Genomic DNA, 19,973 nt, shown 5'->3' on the forward strand with positions numbered 1-19,973 from the left:
CCTCTTAGATAGTCTATTGACCGCCATGTCGACCTTAGGTGGAGGAACCCAGGAATCTAATTCAGCTTCCGGCAATGGGTACATGAGTCTGAACCTCCGGGTGAGAACTGCCGGCTTGACCGGATGTTTCCATTCGGTTTTCATTATTTTCCTGAGGGTATCATCCACCTTGAAAACCCAAGGTTCCCTAGCGGTGGATGTTGAGGCTTCCCCCTGATCAACATCCTGGTCCCCTGACCGGATGGATCTAAGTAATCCCTGAATTTTCTCTACTGGAAAAAGTGGTTGAGAGACTACTTCTTCTACAGATAGCTCCGACTGATCTCCCACTGACATGGCGGGGTCTTCTACAACCGAAGGAGGGCTAGATGAGGTTCTAGGCCTTTTGGGAGCTAACGAATTCTTTATTTCTGAGATAGAATTGCCCATAAACTCTTTCATCCATACAAACATGTCATGGACAGTGGGCTCCGCAGGGTTAGCAGGTGGACGACACCCAGGACACCTATTAAACTCATAGGCATCCGGTAGCGGGGTGCCGCAATCAGCACATGCCAAATGACGCTTTTTAGAGGCGGATTTGCGACCTCCAGACAAATGGTCACTCAAGGAAGGAGTAGACATTGTCTAAGAGAAAAGAAATCAAAGGGTTAGAAACCATTCTACCTCAACCTGTTGCAGCGCAACCTACAAAATAAATACCTATTAGGTAAATAGTTTTGCACTAGCAAAAAACACCCAAGGTATAGCAGAGGTTTACACCAGTGCAAGTACTCCAGCTAAGGTAGCAGCAAGAGACACACTAATGGTCCAGCTGCTTTTTATAGGGGAATGGGCGCCTAGGTTTAAGTTAAGCCCCGCCCCTACAGGATGTGATGCACAATACCGTGCAAAACATCCAATTCACTTGGAAGGGGCACATACAACACAGGATTTGCAAAAAATCCTAGAGATTAAGGTAATCTGCGCTTAGAAGCGCAGACGCCGGACCGGAAGTCGTCAGACGACGCACTTCCGGTCCATGGAGCTGCCGCTGCCGCGATGGAGCGACACAGACGGCGCTGCCATCTGAATAAGGTAAGGGCGGACTTAGCCCAAACACAGAGGGATCAGCGGACCCCAAACAGTTAGGAGGGGCGCACAGCGCCGCTCACGCCAACTCCCGCAACTTCGGTCTGAGACCGAAGTCGCGGAATCCACCAAGCTTGGGACAGAACGCTGTCCCGCAGTCAAAGAGAGGCAGCCATAAGGCTGCAAGATAGAAAAAAATAATTATATATAAAAAAACCTCTCCCCTAAAGAAAGAAGGGGAGAGGGATCCATGCAGGCTCTGTTAAAAAAGTAGCAGAGCCTGCACCGTCCTGCTGTCCGCACAGGACAGAAAAAAAGCAATGTGGCCTAAGGGAGGAGGCCTTATATGGGGTACTAATAAATGTTTAATTACTTGGGCGGAATTAAAAATTCCACCGTCCTGCCAGCTTCACAGGGGCAGAACACCCCGACTTGTGCTGCTGGTTAGGATGTAAGGGAAAAGAAAATTCAAACAGGAAATACTAGTTCACCAACAGCTAGCCACAGTGTTATGGTAATCTCACAACATAGCCATTTAGCCCCAAGACAAGCGCAGATCCTTCCTAAGCATGTCCATTACTGTCTGCCAGGTACGTACTAAAATCACTCTATGCTGGATAACCCCTTTAAGCCCTTTTTTGCATTTCTGACCACTGTCACTTTATGCATTAATAACTCTCGGATGGTTTTACCTTTTATTCTGATTCCGAGAACGTTTTTACGTGACATATTCTACTTTAACATAGTGGTAAATTTTTTGTCATTACTTGCATCTTTTCTTGGTGAAAAATCCCAAAGCTTTATGAAAATGTAGAAAGTTTAGCATTTTTCTAACTTTGAAACCCTCTGCTTGTAAGGAAAATGGATATTCCAAATAAATTATATATTGATTCACAAATACAATACGTCTACGTTATGTTGGCATCAGAAAGTTGACATGTTTTTACTTTTTGAAGACATTAGAGGGCTTCAAAATATAGCAGCAATTTTCAAATTTTTCATGAAAATTTCTAAATCAGAATTTTTCAAGGACCAGTTAAGTTTGAAGTGGATTTGAGGGGCCTTTCTGTGAGAAATAACCCATAAATGACCCCATTATAGAAACAACATCCCTCAAAGTATTCAAAAAGACATTCTGAAAGTTTGTTTACCCTTTAGGTGTTTCACAAGAATAGCAGCAAAATGGAGGAGAAAAATCAAAATCTGCATTTTTTAGACTAACATGTTCTTGTAGCCCCATTTTTTTCATTTTTAAAAGTGGTATAAGGAGAAAAAGCCCCCCCCCCCCAAATTTTTAGGCCAATTTCTCTCGAGTGTGGAAATACCTCATATGTTGCCATAAAGTGCTCTGCTGGCTCACAACATGGCTCAAGAGGGAAAGAGCAACTGTGGGATTTAAAAAAAATATTTTGCTATCATGGTTTTTGGGGGCCATGTTGCATTTAGGAAGCCCCATGGTGCCAGAACAGCAAGAAAAAAAACACATGGCATACTATATTAAAAACTACAAGGAACGTAACAAGGGGTATAGTGAGCCTTAACACCTCACAGGTGTTTGATGCCTTTGCGTTGAATTTGGACGTAAAAATGGAAAATTTTATTTTTAACGCTAAAATGATGGTGTTACCCCAAATTTTTATTTTTCAAAAGTGGTAATAGGATAAACTGGACCCTGAAATTTTAAACCCAATTTCTCCCAATTAAGAAAACGTTCCATATGTGGACGTTAATTGCTCTGCTGGCGCACTACAATGCTCAGAAGAGAGGAGCAAAATTTGGCTTTTTGAAAGAGAATTTAGCTGAAATCGTTTTTGTGGGGCATGTTGCATTTGGCAAGTCCCCAGGGTGCCAGAACAGCAAAAGAAACCCCATATGGCAACTATTTGGAAAACTACACCCCTCAAGGTACGTAAAAAGGGGTATAGTGAGCCTTAACACCTCAAAGGTGTTTGACGACTTTCCGTTGAAGTTGGACGTGAAAATGGAAAATTCGATTTTTATTACTAAAATGATGGTGTTAGCTAAAATTTTTCTTTTTCACAAGGGGTAATAGGAGAAAATGGATCCCAAAAATTTAAGCCCAATTTTTCCCGATTAAGAAAACATCCCATATGTGGACGTTAAGTTTCCTGCTGGCGCACAACAGGTCTCAGAACAGAAGGAGCGCCATTGGACTTTTGGAGAGAGAATTTTGCTGAAATTGAAGTCGGGGGGCCATGTGCATTTTCAAACCTCCCATGGTTCCAGAACAGCCGAAACCCCCCACATGTGACACCATTTTGGAAACTACACCCCTCGAGGAACGTAACAAGGGTTACAGTGAGTACTTACACCTCCCATTTTTAAAAGCTACCCTTCATCCATTTTTGGAAAAAAAATGTAGGAAACACCCATGTGTTCAAAATTTCCTGGGTAACCTCAGCATTTTAGTGTAAAAAAATCTAATTTTTCAATTTACGGCCCACTGTTCAAAAAACCTGTGAGGTGTAAGTACTCACTGTACCCCTTGTTTCCTTCCCTGAGGGGTGTAGTTTCAAAACTGTGGTCACTTGCCAGGATTTTTTTTTTTTAGATTTTATGTCAGAACCTCAACCAAATTTTTCATTTTCACATGGTGTAATTGGAGAAAATGGACCCCAAAATTTAAAGCCCAATTTCTCCCGATTAAGAAAACACCCCATATGTGGACATTAAGTGCTCTGCTGGCGCACTACAGGTCTCAGAAAAGAAGGAGCGCCATTGGACTTTTGGAGAGAGAATTTAGCTGGAATTGAAGTCAGGGCCATGTGCATTTACAAACCTCCCACGGAGGCAGAACAGCAGAAACCCCCCACATGTGACACCATTTTGGAAACTACACCCCTCTAGTAACGTAACAAGGGTTACAGTGAGTTCTTACACCTCACAGATTTTTTGAACAATGGGCCGTAAAAGTAAAAAATTAGATTTTTCGAACTATATTGATAGTGTTACCCCAAATGTTTCATTTTTACATGGGGTAATAGGGGAAAAGGCTCACAAAATTTGTAGTGAAATTTTGCCTGAGAAAGAAAATACCCCATATGTGGATGTAAAGTGCTCTGCAGGCGCACTGCAATGCTCAGAATAGAAGGAGCGCCATTGGGCTTTTGGAGTGAATAGTTTCTTGGAATTGATTTGGGGGTCATGTGCGTTTACAAAGCCCCCAATGTGAAAGAACAGCAGAAACCCCACACATGTGACACCATTTTGCAAACTAAACCACTCAAGGAATGTAACAAGGGTTATAGTGAATACTTATACCTCAAATGTTTTTGAACAGTGGGCCGTAAAAGTGAAAAATTAGATTTTTAATACAAAATTGCTGGTATTAACTATTGTTTCACAAGTAGTAAGAGAAAAAAAGCTCCACAAAATTTGTAGCCCTATTTCTCCAGAATAAGAATATACCCCATATATGGCGGTAAAGCACTATGTGGGTGCCAAACAGGGCTTAGGAGTGAGACAGCACCGATGAGATTTGAGGCCTAAAGTGGTGCTTTGCACTGCAATGGTTGAGGTTCTGACATAAAATCTAAAATTAAAACCCTGGCAAGTGACCACAATTTGGAAACTACACCCCTCAAGGAAGGTAACAAGGGGTACAGTGAGTACTCACACCTCACAGGTTTTTTGAACAGTGGGCTGTAGATTGAAAAATTTGATTTTTTTAGACTAAAATTCTGGGGTTACCCAATTTTTAACATTTTCACAAGGGGTAATGGAAGAAATTAGGTTAAAAATTTTGGAGGGCTTTTTCTCCTGATTATGGAAATACATCCACATATGGGGTAACGTGCTGGGCGGGCGCACAACAAGGCTCAGAAGTTATAGAGGTCAGTTTGTATTTGAAGCCTATGGCAAATCAGTAGCTGACGGTTACATACATTCAGAGGAAGATACAAAAATGAAACACCCACATGTGACACCATTACAGAAAGTACCCATCCTGAGGAATGGGTATACGGTTAAAGAAGACATTTTGAACGCATGGGTGTTTCCTAAATTCATTTTCCGAGAATGGATGAAGGGTAGCTTTTGAAAATTGCAATTTTCAACCTATGCTCTGTTTCATCATTCTGGGAACAACTAACATGTGACTCCGAACTGTCGTCTGGAAATACGACAGAGCTCATGACCGAGAACTCTTCGCATTTGAGGCCGATGTTTCTTACATACCTAACAGTTACATACATTCAGAGGAAAGAAAATACAAGAAAGGAACACCCACATGTGAGCCTATTACAAACAGCACACACCCTAGGGAAGATGTATATGGGTGAAGTGGAGATTTGGAACAGACAGGCGTTCCCTAAATTTATTTTCCAGGAATGGATGAAATGTACTGGGGGGGGGGGGGGGCGGAGGGGATGAAAATTGCAATTTTAATACTGATATGCCAATTATTTTCCCAGAATGATGACCCAGAGTATAACCGAAAGTAAAAATGATGCCCGCCCCAAACCCTATGCTCTGAATCATCATTCTGGGAATGGGATGTGCGTGGCCGTCCCTATTCTGTTACCTCAAATGCACACCCCGCTCAGGTGGGGATAGAGCGCTGCGCATTTGAGGCAACTGCAAACCCCCAATGCTGTTGACTCTGTGTCCCATGGACAATTTTTTTGGGGAAAAAAAGATATCAGGGGTATTGGGAAAGAGGTTTTTATTTTTTTTTATTTGGAAGACATTTGGAAGTGTATATATGTGGGGAGAAAACTTTATTGGCGTGTGTGCTGCATGTGGTGTGGTGCGAGACTTCCTACCCAAATAGGCTCTAACCCGCCCTAAACTACTAACTAACCCGTCCTAAGAACAAAAATACAAAAATATTTTATAAAACAAAAAAAAGAAAACGAAACTTTAAAAAAAAGTAGCGCAACAAACCCTGTGCCAAAAAAAGAGTTTACCTAATCAGTGGTGTGCACATTGATTAGCGCTTGGTGGTGGCAGGGAGTACAGAACTCAGTGGGGGGTCTGGACACTCATCTCAGAACAGTGGCTGGTGGTGCGTACACAGACCCCCACACAAAATCTCCGAAAAATAAAATGTAAAAAACGATTAAAACCCGAAAAAAAAGCACCCACCTAAACCTCAAAAAACGCTGATCACTAACAGCGGTGGGGCAGACCACACACAGAGGTATGGTCCGTTCACACAGCACAGGCATGTTACTGGTGGCACGGACTGCCTATAGGTGCAAAAAATATAATAAGAAAAAAGATGTTTTAATCCCCAAAAAAGCACCTTCACCACAAAAGAACGACGAGTGGGCTTTAGCAAAAAAAAAAAAACACTGGGGGGCAGACCGCAGCGACCCTGTAGGGCTGGGGTCAAGCAGCTAAAGGTGCTACGGACACCTACAGACGATACGGAAAAAAAAATAATAAAAATAGTGCTGAAAGCACTTTTTTTCTTCTGAGGTGGGGGAGAGATGGCAGCACGGGGCTCCATCCTGCTCACCAGCTCACAGATGTGTTATGGGCAGAACGGAGCGACATGCTCCTTCACCCTCCTCCCCATACTGCCGTGATTGGTGCGGTCATTAAGGCCGCCCAATTACAGCTGTACTGGGGGGGTGGCAACACTGCCATCTACCAGTACAGTACAGAGAGTGATTGGTGGTGTATATTACACCACTGGTCACTCTCCTTTTCCGGGTCATTGGGACGCGCATGGGAATCGCCGCAGATTGCCGGTTTGTATTTACCAGTGATCACGATATGGGGAACAGAATCGCCGCAGATCGCTGGTCTGAATTGACTGGCGATCTGCTGCGATCGCTGATATGGGGGATATGCCGGGATGCCTGCTGAACGATCCCAGTAAGCACAGGGCGTACGGGAATGGGGGCGTATGGGTATGCCCTGCGTCTTTAAGTGGTTAAATAACTGATAAATGCAGAATGCAAGTCATTATCATGTCCGTAAATAGTGCTTATTCCAAAAGTTTACCTTAAATCATGGTTATACCTTAACATCATACAGTATATGGATGGCAAAGACAATTCAACATGATTTAGGCTTTACAAAGAAACAAATGGGAAAACGTTAATTACCTGTCATTGTGAGCAGATTTTTAAGTCTCATTAGGTGATTATGATATCGAATGATATGGACCCAAGACAATGTATCTACAGGAAGACTATCTCCACCACGTTTTTTTCCATCTGTAGGACTTTCATAGGCAGGTTCTTGTTTGACAGCACAGTTGTGTTGATCAAGTGTAGGACAGCAATCTGTGAATTACAACAATCACAAGAACAAGTACTGAGCTTGAAGCAATCTGACTCCCCAGGTATTAATGGCTGTCACTTGTTCGATGATTATTGTTATGTTAGGATGACTATTAGTTTATCATTCTTGTTTACAGTGGGCACCTCCTAACAGACTCCCTACTGTCAACACTTCTGATTCTAAAAAAAAAAAATACAGCAGAATTGAGGCAGCTATTCATGTAGTGGTGTTAAGCATTATTTGCTTTGTTTTTATGCATGCGGTTCAGGATGAAAAGTACAGAGTGAGAAAACTATGGGAAAACCATGACCTCAACATTACTTCAATGTCTTCCTGTGGGGAAAAATGGCAAGCAACTCTGCAACCATACCAAAACCTCTAGAAAGAATTGCAGAAGTTGAAGCTAGCAGTGTCTATGGGGGATATTTATCAAAACCTGTCCAGAGGAAAAGTTGAACAGTTGCCAATAGCAACCAATCAGTTTGCTTCTTTCATTTTTAACAAGGCCTCTGAAAAATAAAAGAAGTGATCTGATTGGTTGCTATGGACAACTGGGCAACTTTTCCTCTTGACAGATTTTGATAAATCTCCCCCTATAAGCTTAACAAGACAAGGTTAGTCCATATACCATACTGTATGTATAGGTTAGCTTTTTATACTGACACCATTTTTACCACAGTTTTTTAGATAACGAGTGAGTACCATGTATCCTTAACTCTCATTGGGGGACATTTATCAAGGTATTTAGAGACTTTTTTTTTTTTTTTTTATATAACTGTTCATTTTCAATTTTTCTAAGAAATATAACAAGAACATCAACATAAGAGATACACAAAAGTGTTTGAGATATAAAGTACATATCCGTCACTATTAACAATTCAATGACATATTAATCATATCACATAGATATTCTATTATGGAGACATTAATGATTGTCGACTCAAAGGTGACTGTAGCAGATTCTAACTCACATAGGTAACGAGACGCTAGGCCTAGACAGTAGAAGATTATGATACAGTACCTGAATATTCGTGAAAGAAAAAGTTATATCTAAGCAAAATGAGACGCATCCCATCAGAATAACATCTGAATTTCCTCTATAATGATGGGTATATATACAAAATCAAGTGATATTTCAAGCAAACTTATAATCATTGATGTAAAGTAAGTAGGACTAGACATGTAGAAAAGAAGAGAATAATAAGAAAGGAAAAGAAGGGTAAGTAGAGAAAGGGAAATATAAAGAAAAGAAATCCGCAAGGTCCTTGGGGGTCAGGTTTATGAGGAGTACGAGATATTGTCCACCATATCCCACGGTTGCCAGGCAGGGTATTATCTATAATCGCCGAATGGAGTTCCATACGTTCAATGTCTCTGATTTTATCTATAAGTGCCTGGAGTGGAGGAGGTTCCGTTTTTTGCCACCATTGTGCTAATAGGCACTTAACAGCCGTTAGTGTATGCAGAGTCAATTTTAACTGATGTTTGGAGAGACCTTCCGGGAGTAAGTTTAAAAAATAGACACTGGGCTCCAGAGGCACTCGCATGTGTGTAGCCCTACGAAGAATACGACTGACTTCTAGCCAAAAAGTAAGCAAAAAGTTACAAACAGCCTTACCTAAGCAAATTTACATTTTCACTCTGCAGTGGTCAGGTATTTATGATGTGCGAAAGTCGCACATAGGCAAAAAAAAAGTCGCAAGTCTACTCCAGGTCTGACCTGGAGTACAAAACTCCCGCACATGAGCAAATTTAAAAAATTGCAAAAAAGTCTCACAAAAGTCTCAGCTGTGACTTTTGTTTTGCTTATGTGCTCCAAATGTATCCACCCCCTGTGATAGTATGATAAATACACTGATCAACACTTAAACAACACAATGTAACTCCAAGTCAATCACACTTCTGTGAAATCACACTGTACACTCAGGAAGCAACACTGATCGAGAACAATTTCACATGCTGTTGTGCAAATGGAACAGACAGGTGGAACAGGTGGAAATTATAGGCAATTAGCAAGACATCCCCAATAAAGGAGTGATTCTGCAGGTGGTGACCACAGACCCCTTCTTAGTTCCTATGCTTCCTGGCTGATGTTTTGGTCACTTTTGAATGCTGGCGGTGCTTTCACTTTAGTGGTAGCATGAGACGTAGTCTACAACCCACACAAGTGGCTCAGGTAGTGCAGCTCTTCCAAGATGGCCCATCAATGCGAGCTGATGCAAGAAGGTTTTCTGTGTCTGTCAGCGTAGTGTCCAGAGCATGGAGGCGCTACCAGGAGAAAGGCAGTACATCAGAAGACGTGGAGGAGGCCGTAGGAGGGCAACAACCCAGCAGCAGGACCGCTACCTCTGCCTTTGTGCAAGGAGGAGCAGGAGGAGCACTGCCAGAGCCCTGCAAAATTACCTCCAGCAGGCCACAAATGTACATGTGTCCACTCAAACGGTCAGAAACAGACTCCGTGAGGGTGGTATGAGGGCCCAACGTCCACAAGTGGGGGTTGTGCTTACAGCCCAACACCGTGCAGGACGTTTGCCATTTGCCAGAGAACACTAAGACTGGCAAATTCACCACTGGCGCCCTGTGCTCTTCACAGATGAAAGCAGGTTCACACTGAGCACATGTGGCAGATGTGACAGTCTGGAGACGCCGTGGAGAACGTTCTGCTGCCTGCAACATCCTCCAGCATGACCGGTTTGGCGGTGGGTCAGTAATGGTGTGGGGTGGCATTTCTTTGGGGGGGACCACACAGCCCTCCATGTGCTTGCCAGAGGTAGCCTGACTGCCATTAGGCACAGAGATGAAATCCTCAGACCCCTTGTGAGACCATATGCTGGTGCGGTTGGCTCTGGGTTCCTCCTAATACAAGACAATGCTAACCTCATGTGGCTGGAGTGTGTCAGCAGTTCCTGCAAGAGGAAGGATTGATGCTATGGACTGCCCCCCGTTCCCCAGACCTGAAACTGATTGAGCACATCTGGGACATCATGTCTCGCTCCATCCACTAAAGCCACGTTGCACCACAGACTGTCCAGGAGTTGGCGGATGCTTTAGTCCAGGTCTTTGAGGACATCCCTCAGGAGACCATCTGCCAGATCATCAGGAGCATGCCCTGGCGTTGTAGGGAGACTCCATATCCAGACCTCCATGGGTTGATAAATTTGATTTCCATTGATAATTTTTGTGTGATTCTGTTGTCAGCACATTCAACTATGTAAAGACTAAAGTATTTAATATGACTAATTCATTCAGATCTAGCATGTGTTATCTTAGTGTTCCCTTTATTTTTTTGAGCAATATATTTAGCACATAAGCAAAAAAATGCCTACAGAACTTGCTTACCAAAGCAAACAATAATAAATGTCCCCCATTGTACATACCTTGAAAGTATTTCTTGTAAGTTGCTAAAAGATCCATACAAGCAAATGTTGGGATGTGCTGGTGCAACTGGGCATTTGTAGCCTGCTCAATAACATCCATTTCTCCAATTAACTGTTTATATGCTATTGTGGCATCAGCAACCTATAGACATATTAAAAACATGTATAAAACAACATAACAAAGTTAAAAAAAGTGAAAATTAGTTAGCTTAACGCAAACTTATTTTACTAGATAAACTAAAAGGAGTAATGAATTTACAGAGGAGGTTCACAGCACGACATCTCGATAGACAGGTCATTTTCTGTTTGTTAATGTTCTTTCTGGAGAGGCTAAGATTTCACAATGCTTCTGAACTTTCCTGCCCAGAGCAATTTACTGGCAGTGTACAAGAAAGGTAATATCTTTCTCCTGACAGGGACTGTAACTCCTGTCTCTAGTTAGCAATCGTTTTTATAATCCAACATTACTTCTCATCAAGACTGTATTCATGGTGATACCTCTGCTGTCTTTTTAATAGTACATGCTGTGTACAATCTCATCATTTTTTCTTTGCTTAATCACAAAGATCATTGGACCCATATCATTCACTGCACTAGCAATATAGACATAACTCCATGGAACAATGTTTAACATGTTTTTTTGAGGCTAAACAGTATTTCTTATCAATCTCACAACACAATCTGCTGTTTCTTTTAGAAAATAATTTGTTGCTTAATGGATGTTGGCATAAGTCTAAGAACTTGTCCTTTACTCAGTCAGTGCATCTTATTTACCACCTCAGTAACCAAAACCACCTGTTTTATTTTTGTGCTTTGATTTCCATTTAATAAAACGTGAACATATAACTTTCATTTGGTCCTATCCAAAAACGAACACATTACTGGAAAATAGTACAAGGCATTTCCTACAAACTAGAGAGGTAGAAGAATAAAAAAACAAAACAAAACAAATACCCTTCATTGTTTAGCATTTTATGCTAAATAAATTATAGGCCCCACTTCATGCCTTCAAAGGAAGGGAGCTAGCAAAACAACACTGCACAGTCAGAAGTAAATACATTGTTTGTAGGACATATTTTTCATACATAGCTTTTGAAATGGAGAACATGCATCCCAACATTTATTACAAGTTTGTCCCATGTTAGGCAATACCCTTTATTTTGTTGCTGTGCCCCAACGTGGGACCCAGGAGGAAGCACTGTTTGGCTTTCAGGATTTATAGGCCCTACTCCATGCCCACAAAGGATTGGAGCTGGCAGAACAATGCTGCATACCAGAAGTGACCCATTTTTTAAAAGATACACCCTAAGAGGTATTCATATGGGGGTTTACTGGGCATGTGGTCTTTTTATATAAGAGAAGAGTGTGAATTAGTTGGACCCATGACCACTGCCGCTGGATAATTACATTAAGAAATTCAACTGCCTAAACTGTTACATCTAAAAAAAAACAAAAGGTGAGCATTCACTTTAAGGCACACTATAGCCTGTTGAAAACATTGCCATGGAAGGCTATTTATATTAGCTTGGGAATCTGGAGATCTCCAAGCTAAAAGAAGATGGGTTTATTGCATTTTCAAGTGTTTGCCCATCTCTGTGACATGTCAAGAAGATTGACTGTTTCAACAGGCAGTGTTAAGCTCTTGTGGGTTTATTTATTATCCAAAATATCACAACTCCAATTAACAATTACGATTCTAAGCACAGGGTTTCTTTGTAACAAATGAATTCTGATGAATTACTGCTAAATAAAGATGTTTCTAGAATGCTAAATAAACACAACCTTATTGGTAAACTTGCAAATTCAGAGTAATAAAAAGTGTTACTTTAATACAAATTATTTTACTCAGGTTGAGACAAAGTCAGTATTCATATCAGAGTCCATGCATGGCAGAAAAGAACCCGTTATTTTCACCTGCTATCTATCAGGCAGGGCAGAAAAAAGTGAAAAAGGAAATCTTCCTTGTGACAAATGTTCCCATTCCTAGCGCACCACAGCACTAAATAATGTTTAGATATAGTAAAAAGGAAAACAGGTTTTCCCCTGTAATGTTCACAAATCTGATTATAGGATATTATGCCAACCCATAAAATCTGGTGTGATCATAAAATTTCCAGGAGACCCTGTACACGAACAGCTGCTGCTTATACTGCCAGCAGACTAATATCTCAAAGACTTGTTTCCATGAAAAAAGACAAAATCTTTTACAAGCTGTACAGCAATATGTAAATGACTTTGAAAGATTCCAAGAATTTAAAAATAGATTACATGGCATCCGTGCCTGAAAATAGTTGTAATATCCTTATACGAGAGCTCTTATAGCATGTAGGCATAAAAATAGTTTTGTTCTATGACTAAAAACTAAGCAGATGTCTTCACAACAGACAATCTTTCTTGCTGGCTCCCTGGAGAGTGCCTTGTTTTTTGAAGCAAAGCTTCACTGTCTCTTCACATGCATTTATCTGACTGTCCAAATAACAAACACTTTACTTGGAAATCAATAAGAAGGTCATGGCTTGTCCCTACCTGCATGAAATAAGCTTATGGAGCCTTAAAACAATGCCATAAACCTATGATGTAATTTATTAATCTATCTATTACATGCTGCAAAAGGAATAAACATTTGGTTGATGCAGATGTAGTAGCTTTAAACCATCAACTGGCAGCAAATGCCTTAACTTTTACTGCTGCCTATACTGTACTGAGTTTTCAGCACCATGGACAATAACATTAATATAAAATTTCACAAATCATTAAACATGTAATACCAAGAAGAGGAAATAGGTTAAAACAAGACTTGGTTAACTAACCCCATTACTCAATTGTTTTATAACTTTCATATGGGCACAGATGTTAACCTCATGAACTATAGATTCTCCCTCTTCAATCTTTGGTTATATACCCATTTAACAGTTAATATTCTTTTGTAAGTTTAGTAAGCCTACCAAGGCACTCAGATGTTAGGTTTTCTTTCTTTAATACACTACTAACCCCGTCACTCAAATCATAAATTTCATATGGGCAGAAATGTTAACCTCATGAACTATATATAGATTCCCCCTCTTCAATCTTTGTTTATGTATCCATTTAAAAGTTAATATTCTATAGTAAGTTTAGTAAGCCTACCGGGGTGATCAAAAGCAAGATTTTCTTTCTTTTTTTTTCTATAATAAATACACATTGAAGAAAAGTGCAAACAAATAGTTCTGAAACAAGTTAAACAACAAAATATTTTTGGTGCAAATAAAATAGTAATCTGTGTTTTTATATTACTGTAAACTGTACAAGAGTAAATTGAGTGATTCAGGCTATGGGATTTTAGCGGCCCTTTATGAATGTGAAAGAAGTGCATAAAGAAGCAGCTCAAGAAATGTGTTGACGGCTTTGGTGCTGGCAAATACTTTAGAGAATAGTGTGTATGGCAAAACAAAGAGACAACTATGAGCTATGACACCTAACCTACCACCTGAATCAGGAAAGGGCAGACTACAGGTGTCTTAGGCTGCATTCACACCTTGTTTTTATGTTACGGGTGCCGGATCTGGCTGGGGGAGGGGCAAACCGGGCTCTCCCGTGCCGGGCGGACCAGCGCTGAAATCCATTTACTTTAATGAGCCGATCGGAGTCAAACAGTGACTCCAGTCGGCTAATTTTTGACCCGTAAGCGGTTTCCTGACCGGACCTAAAACCGTAGTATACTACGGTTTTAGGTCCGGTCACAAAACCGCATATGGGTAAAAAATGAGCCGAGCGGAGTCACTATTGAAAAAGAAAAGATGAAGAAAAAGGCAGCAACAAAGAGATGGATACTATCACAGATATCATAAATTTCGATCTGGGGTCTTCCCAGAATAACAACGTATCACCTATCTACATAATATGTTATAAATGGTCAGTTAGTGTGTGTGTGTGTGTGTGTGGGGGGGGGTCAGACTACTACTTATTACAAGAACAGGAGTTCCAAGTGTCCCAGCTTGGATGGAGCTATTATAATGTAATGTACAGTACACTGTTGCTCCTTTTAAAGGGGTATTTCCGGGCAAAAACGACTTGTCCCCTATCCAAAGTATAGGGGATAAGATGTCTGATCGTGGGGGGCCCGCCGCTGGGACCTCCTGCTATCTCCCTGCAGCACCCGGGAGCTACGTCTCCAGTTTCTGAAACCTCCAGGTTTCAGGGATTGAAGACATGACGTCACGCCACGCCCCCTCCATTCATGTCTTTGGGAGGGGGCGTGATGGCCGCCACGCCCCCTCCCATAGACATTAATGGAGGGGGCGTGGCGTCACGTCCCCAGTCCCGGAGGTTTCCGAAACTGGAGACACAGCTTCCAGATAGAATGCGGGTGCTGCAGGGAGATAGCGGGGGAAGGGGTCCCAGCAGCAGGCCCCCCACAATCAGACATCTTATCCCTTATCCTTTGGATAAAATGTTTTTGCCCGGAATACCCCTTTAACTCCATGGGATGGGACTGCTGAAAACAGAGGAACACAGTATGTGGCTATCTTTGCCATTATTCTTAATGGAATACTTCTTTCAAACAGGGGCACTTGAGACCCCTATTTTTATGATGAGAGGGTGTCCCAGAAGTTGCATCCCCATCAAATCAAACACTTATCCCCTCACTATGGTATCCATCAAAGACCCATGCACCCCCATGCAGCCAGTGATCCCTCCTGCCAAACCAACAGTATCCATATATACACATGACCGTCAGCTTTCAGAAGGGGTTAAATAATACTTAACTTTTATTCCTTCATAATAATACACAGCAACATCTGGGACACACATGCACAAAGATTGGCTCTTCTTACAGTGATGTATACACAGTAGTATATTTATAGCAACTCCTCATATCTATGATCAAAATATGTAACAGAGCTGAATTGATGATTAATGAGGTTGTCCCACCATAATAATTATAATGTCTGATCATGGCCCGACTGCGGGGATTTCCTACCAACCTAAGAATGTAGACCTGAGTCTCCTGTCATAAAAAAGTGGAAGTCACACATAAGAACCACTGATCTAAACATACTCTGTGGGAGTCTCTGGAGATAGCAAAGTGCTGTGTTTGGCTATCTATGAAAGCTTGAATAGAGAATGAATAGAGCGGTGGTCAGTCCTGACACGGCAGTCTCATGTGATACAGCAAGGAGATGGATAGCGGTGGGTCCCTTAAATTGAGATGTCTTTTGGGGTCCTGGCAGTTGAATCAATGTGGCGTGTCCTCGTGGCTGTGGCCCCGTACTCAAGTAATGAATGCAGTAGATAGGATGGCTCTGTATCCCAAATAGGGCTGGGTGATGCGGCACTCTAAGGTATAAGCTGGACGGGTTTCAAGTCCTCCATAGGACTTTTCCTCAGCAGCTAAAGCCATCCTATCTATTGCATAGGTTACTTGAGTACGGGGCCACAGCCACGAGGACACGCCACATTGATTCAACTGCCAGGACCGCAAAAGACATCTCCACTTACCGGACCCGCCGCTATCCATCTCCTTGCTGTATCACATGAGACGGCCGTGTCTCTAACAGTAAGTCACCTTCTACCACTGTCGGGATTGTCAGCTGCATATCAGGTACTATATACATGGATATGTTATACAATTGAAGCGCTGCAGTCCCCCAGAAATTAGTCCACCTATTCCACTGCATACTTTTCACATTAATACTTGCTAGCTTAATAACCATTTAACAGTATTAAAAATTATATCAATTTTAGATATATCAATTATATCAATTTTAGAATATGAGAGCAGCACTGACCGTGGGTGCCTCCCAGTCAGAACACCCACATGTCCGTAATAAGGGCAAGACTTGGCAGTAGGATGGGAAAATAAAAGAAAAAGCAAAACATTAACAAAAAGACTGTTAAAACTGTTACGCCTAGCGCTCCGGGTCCCCGCTCCTCCCCGGAGCGCTCACGGCGTCTTTCTCCCTGCAGCGCCCCGGTCAGTCCCGCTGACCGGGAGCGCTGCACTGTCTTGGCCGTTGGGGATGCGATTCGCACAGCGGGACGCGCCCGCTCGCGAATCGCATCCCAGGTCACTTACCCGTCCCGGTCCCCTGCTGTCATGTGCTGGCGCGCGCGGCTCCGCTCTCTAGGGCGCGCGCGCGCCAGCTCTCTGAGACTTAAAGGGCCAGTGCACCAATGATTGGTGCCTGGCCCAATTAGCTTAATTGGTTCCCACCTGTTCCCTGGCTATATCTAGTCTCCTCCCTTGCACTCCCTTGCCGGATCTTGTTGCCTTGTGCCAGTGAAAGCGTTTAGTGTGTCCAAAGCCTGTGTACCTGAACTTCTGCTACCCATCCTGACTACGAACCTTGCCGCCTGCCCCCGACCTTCTGCTACGTCTGACCTTGCCTCTGCCTAGTCCTTCTGTCCCACGCCTTCTCAGCAGTCAGCGAGGTGAGCCGTTGCTAGTGGATACGACCTGGTTGCTACTGCCGCAGCAAGACCATCCCGCTTTGCGGCGGGCTCTGGTGAAAACCAGTAGCCTCTTAGAACCGGTCCACTAGCACGGTCCCCGCCAATCCCTCGCTGACACAGAGGATCCACTACCTGCCAGCCGGAATCGTGACTGTAGATCCGGCCATGGATCCCGCTGAGGTGCCGCTGCCAAGTCTCGCTGATCTTCCCACGGTGGTCGCTCAGCAATCGCAGCAGATTGCCCAACAAGGACAGCAGCTGTCGCAGTTAACCGCCATGTTACAGCAACTTCTGCCTCTGCTACAGCAGCAACCATCTCCTCCGCCAGCTCCTGCACCTCCTCCGCAGCGAGTGGCCGCTCCTAGCCTCCGCTTGTCCCTGCCGGACAAATTTGATGGGGACTCCAGACTCTGCCGTGGATTTTTGTCTCAGTGTTCCCTGCATATGGAGATGATGTCGGACTTGTTTCCTTCAGAACGGTCTAAGGTGGCGTTCGTAGTAAGCCTTCTTTCAGGAAAGGCCTTGTCTTGGGCCACACCGCTCTGGGACCGCAATGATCCTGCCACAGCCACAGTCCAGGCCTTCTTCGCTGAACTCCGGAGTGTCTTCGAGGAGCCAGCCCGAGCTTCTTCTGCCGAGACTGCCCTGTTGAACCTGGTCCAGGGTAATTCTTCCGTTGGCGAGTATGCCGTACAATTCCGTACTCTTGCTTCAGAATTATCCTGGAATAACGAGGCTCTCTGCGCGACCTTTAAAAAAGGCCTATCCAGTCGCATCAAGGATGTGCTGGCCGCACGAGAGATTCCTGCCAATCTGCAAGAACTCATCCATCTAGCTACCCGCATTGACATGCGTTTTTCTGAGCGACACCAAGAGCTCCGCCAGGAAAAAGACTTAGATCTCTGGGCACCTCTCCCACAGTATCCGTTGCAATCTACGCCTGGGCCTCCCGCCGAGGAGGCCATGCAAGTGGATAAGTCTCGCCTGACCCAGGAAGAGAGGAATCGCCGTAGGGAAGAAAATCTCTGTCTTTACTGTGCCAGTACCGAGCATTTCTTGGTGGATTGTCCTATCCGTCCTCCACGCCTGGGAAACGCACGCACGCACCCAGCTCACGTGGGTGTGGCGTCTCTTGGTTCCAAGTCTGCTCCTCCACGTCTCACGGTACCCATGCGGATTTCTTCTTCAGCCAGCTCCTCCCTCTCAGCCGTGGCCTGCTTGGACTCCGGTGCCTCAGGAAATTTTATTTTGGAGTCGTTGGTTAATAAATTCAGCATCCCGGTGACCCGTCTCGTCAAGCCGCTCTACATTTCCGCGGTCAACGGAGCCAGATTGGACTGCACCGTGCGTTACCGCACAGAGCCCCTCCTCATGTCTATTGGACCCCACCTTGAGAGGATTGAGTTCTTTATTCTCCCCAACTGTACCTCTGAGGTCCTCCTCGGTCTGCCTTGGCTCCGGCTTCATTCCCCCACCATTGATTGGACCACCGGGGAGATCAGGAACTGGGACTCTGCCTGCCACAGGAAGTGCCTCTCCCCCCCTCCCAGTCCCGTCAGGCAAGCCTCTGTGCCTCCCCATGGTCCCCGTCCTGGTGTCACACTGCTCCGTGCCAGGCCTCGCCCTCTGCCCTCCCTCCCCATTCCCACTCCTGCTGTACTGCCTGCCGTTGAGGAAACCCTCCATTCTTTCCAGGTGTCCTCATCCCAGGGGAGGCAGTTACCGGACAAAGAGAAGGGGAGACCTAAGGGGGGGGTACTGTTACGCCTAGCGCTCCGGGTCCCCGCTCCTCCCCGGAGCGCTCACGGCGTCTTTCTCCCTGCAGCGCCCCGGTCAGTCCCGCTGACCGGGAGCGCTGCACTGTCTTGGCCGTTGGGGATGCGATTCGCACAGCGGGACGCGCCCGCTCGCGAATCGCATCCCAGGTCACTTACCCGTCCCGGTCCCCTGCTGTCATGTGCTGGCGCGCGCGGCTCCGCTCTCTAGGGCGCGCGCGCGCCAGCTCTCTGAGACTTAAAGGGCCAGTGCACCAATGATTGGTGCCTGGCCCAATTAGCTTAATTGGTTCCCACCTGTTCCCTGGCTATATCTAGTCTCCTCCCTTGCACTCCCTTGCCGGATCTTGTTGCCTTGTGCCAGTGAAAGCGTTTAGTGTGTCCAAAGCCTGTGTACCTGAACTTCTGCTACCCATCCTGACTACGAACCTTGCCGCCTGCCCCCGACCTTCTGCTACGTCTGACCTTGCCTCTGCCTAGTCCTTCTGTCCCACGCCTTCTCAGCAGTCAGCGAGGTGAGCCGTTGCTAGTGGATACGACCTGGTTGCTACTGCCGCAGCAAGACCATCCCGCTTTGCGGCGGGCTCTGGTGAAAACCAGTAGCCTCTTAGAACCGGTCCACTAGCACGGTCCCCGCCAATCCCTCGCTGACACAGAGGATCCACTACCTGCCAGCCGGAATCGTGACAAAAACATCATAAAGCTTTGTAAAGCATACTACCAGAAAAAGCAGTAGACTCAACACTTTAAGGTCAGTCATATGGGGGAGACAAAAGTCCGTCCTGAAGCCGGATGGCAGGCCACACCACAGTAGCCCGAAATCCCATCACCATGGGGTCAAAGTAGACAGCTTACGATATTATCAGGCGGTTGACCAGTCCTTTTGAAGATGTCGTGCAGGGCGAGAGTCTCTGGAGGTCACTTGCGAAGTCACAGAAGTTACACGAATCCAAAAGCGATTGTCCTTCTTTCAAGGATCGAATCACATGAATCTTGTCATTTTTGCGTATCAGTAGACGTGTTGGGAATCCCCAACGATAAGTGATTTTTGAAGTGCGGAGAG

The 19,973-nt window shown here is 44.3% G+C and overlaps 1 protein-coding gene and 1 long non-coding RNA gene across 2 annotated transcripts in view; one reads left to right on the top strand and one right to left on the bottom strand.

The window, feature by feature from the left end:
* The window catches only part of CFAP54 (cilia and flagella associated protein 54), a 395,393-nt gene that overhangs the window by 42,254 nt on the left and 333,166 nt on the right, over window positions 1-19,973 (bottom strand). The window contains exons 62-63 of the mRNA XM_056574483.1: window positions 10,704-10,845; window positions 7,149-7,328 (exon numbers count right to left, since the gene is read on the bottom strand). Coding sequence (XP_056430458.1) covers window positions 7,149-7,328; window positions 10,704-10,845 — 322 coding nt within the window. The remainder of the gene's footprint in view (window positions 1-7,148; window positions 7,329-10,703; window positions 10,846-19,973) is intronic.
* Window positions 1-19,973, top strand: part of LOC130369347 (uncharacterized) — a 73,468-nt gene that overhangs the window by 9,200 nt on the left and 44,295 nt on the right. The gene's annotated exons all lie outside the window — the stretch shown is intronic.

The sequence above is a fragment of the Hyla sarda genome, chromosome 4 (genome assembly GCF_029499605.1).
Source record: "Hyla sarda isolate aHylSar1 chromosome 4, aHylSar1.hap1, whole genome shotgun sequence".
Lineage (NCBI taxonomy): Eukaryota > Metazoa > Chordata > Amphibia > Anura > Hylidae > Hyla > Hyla sarda.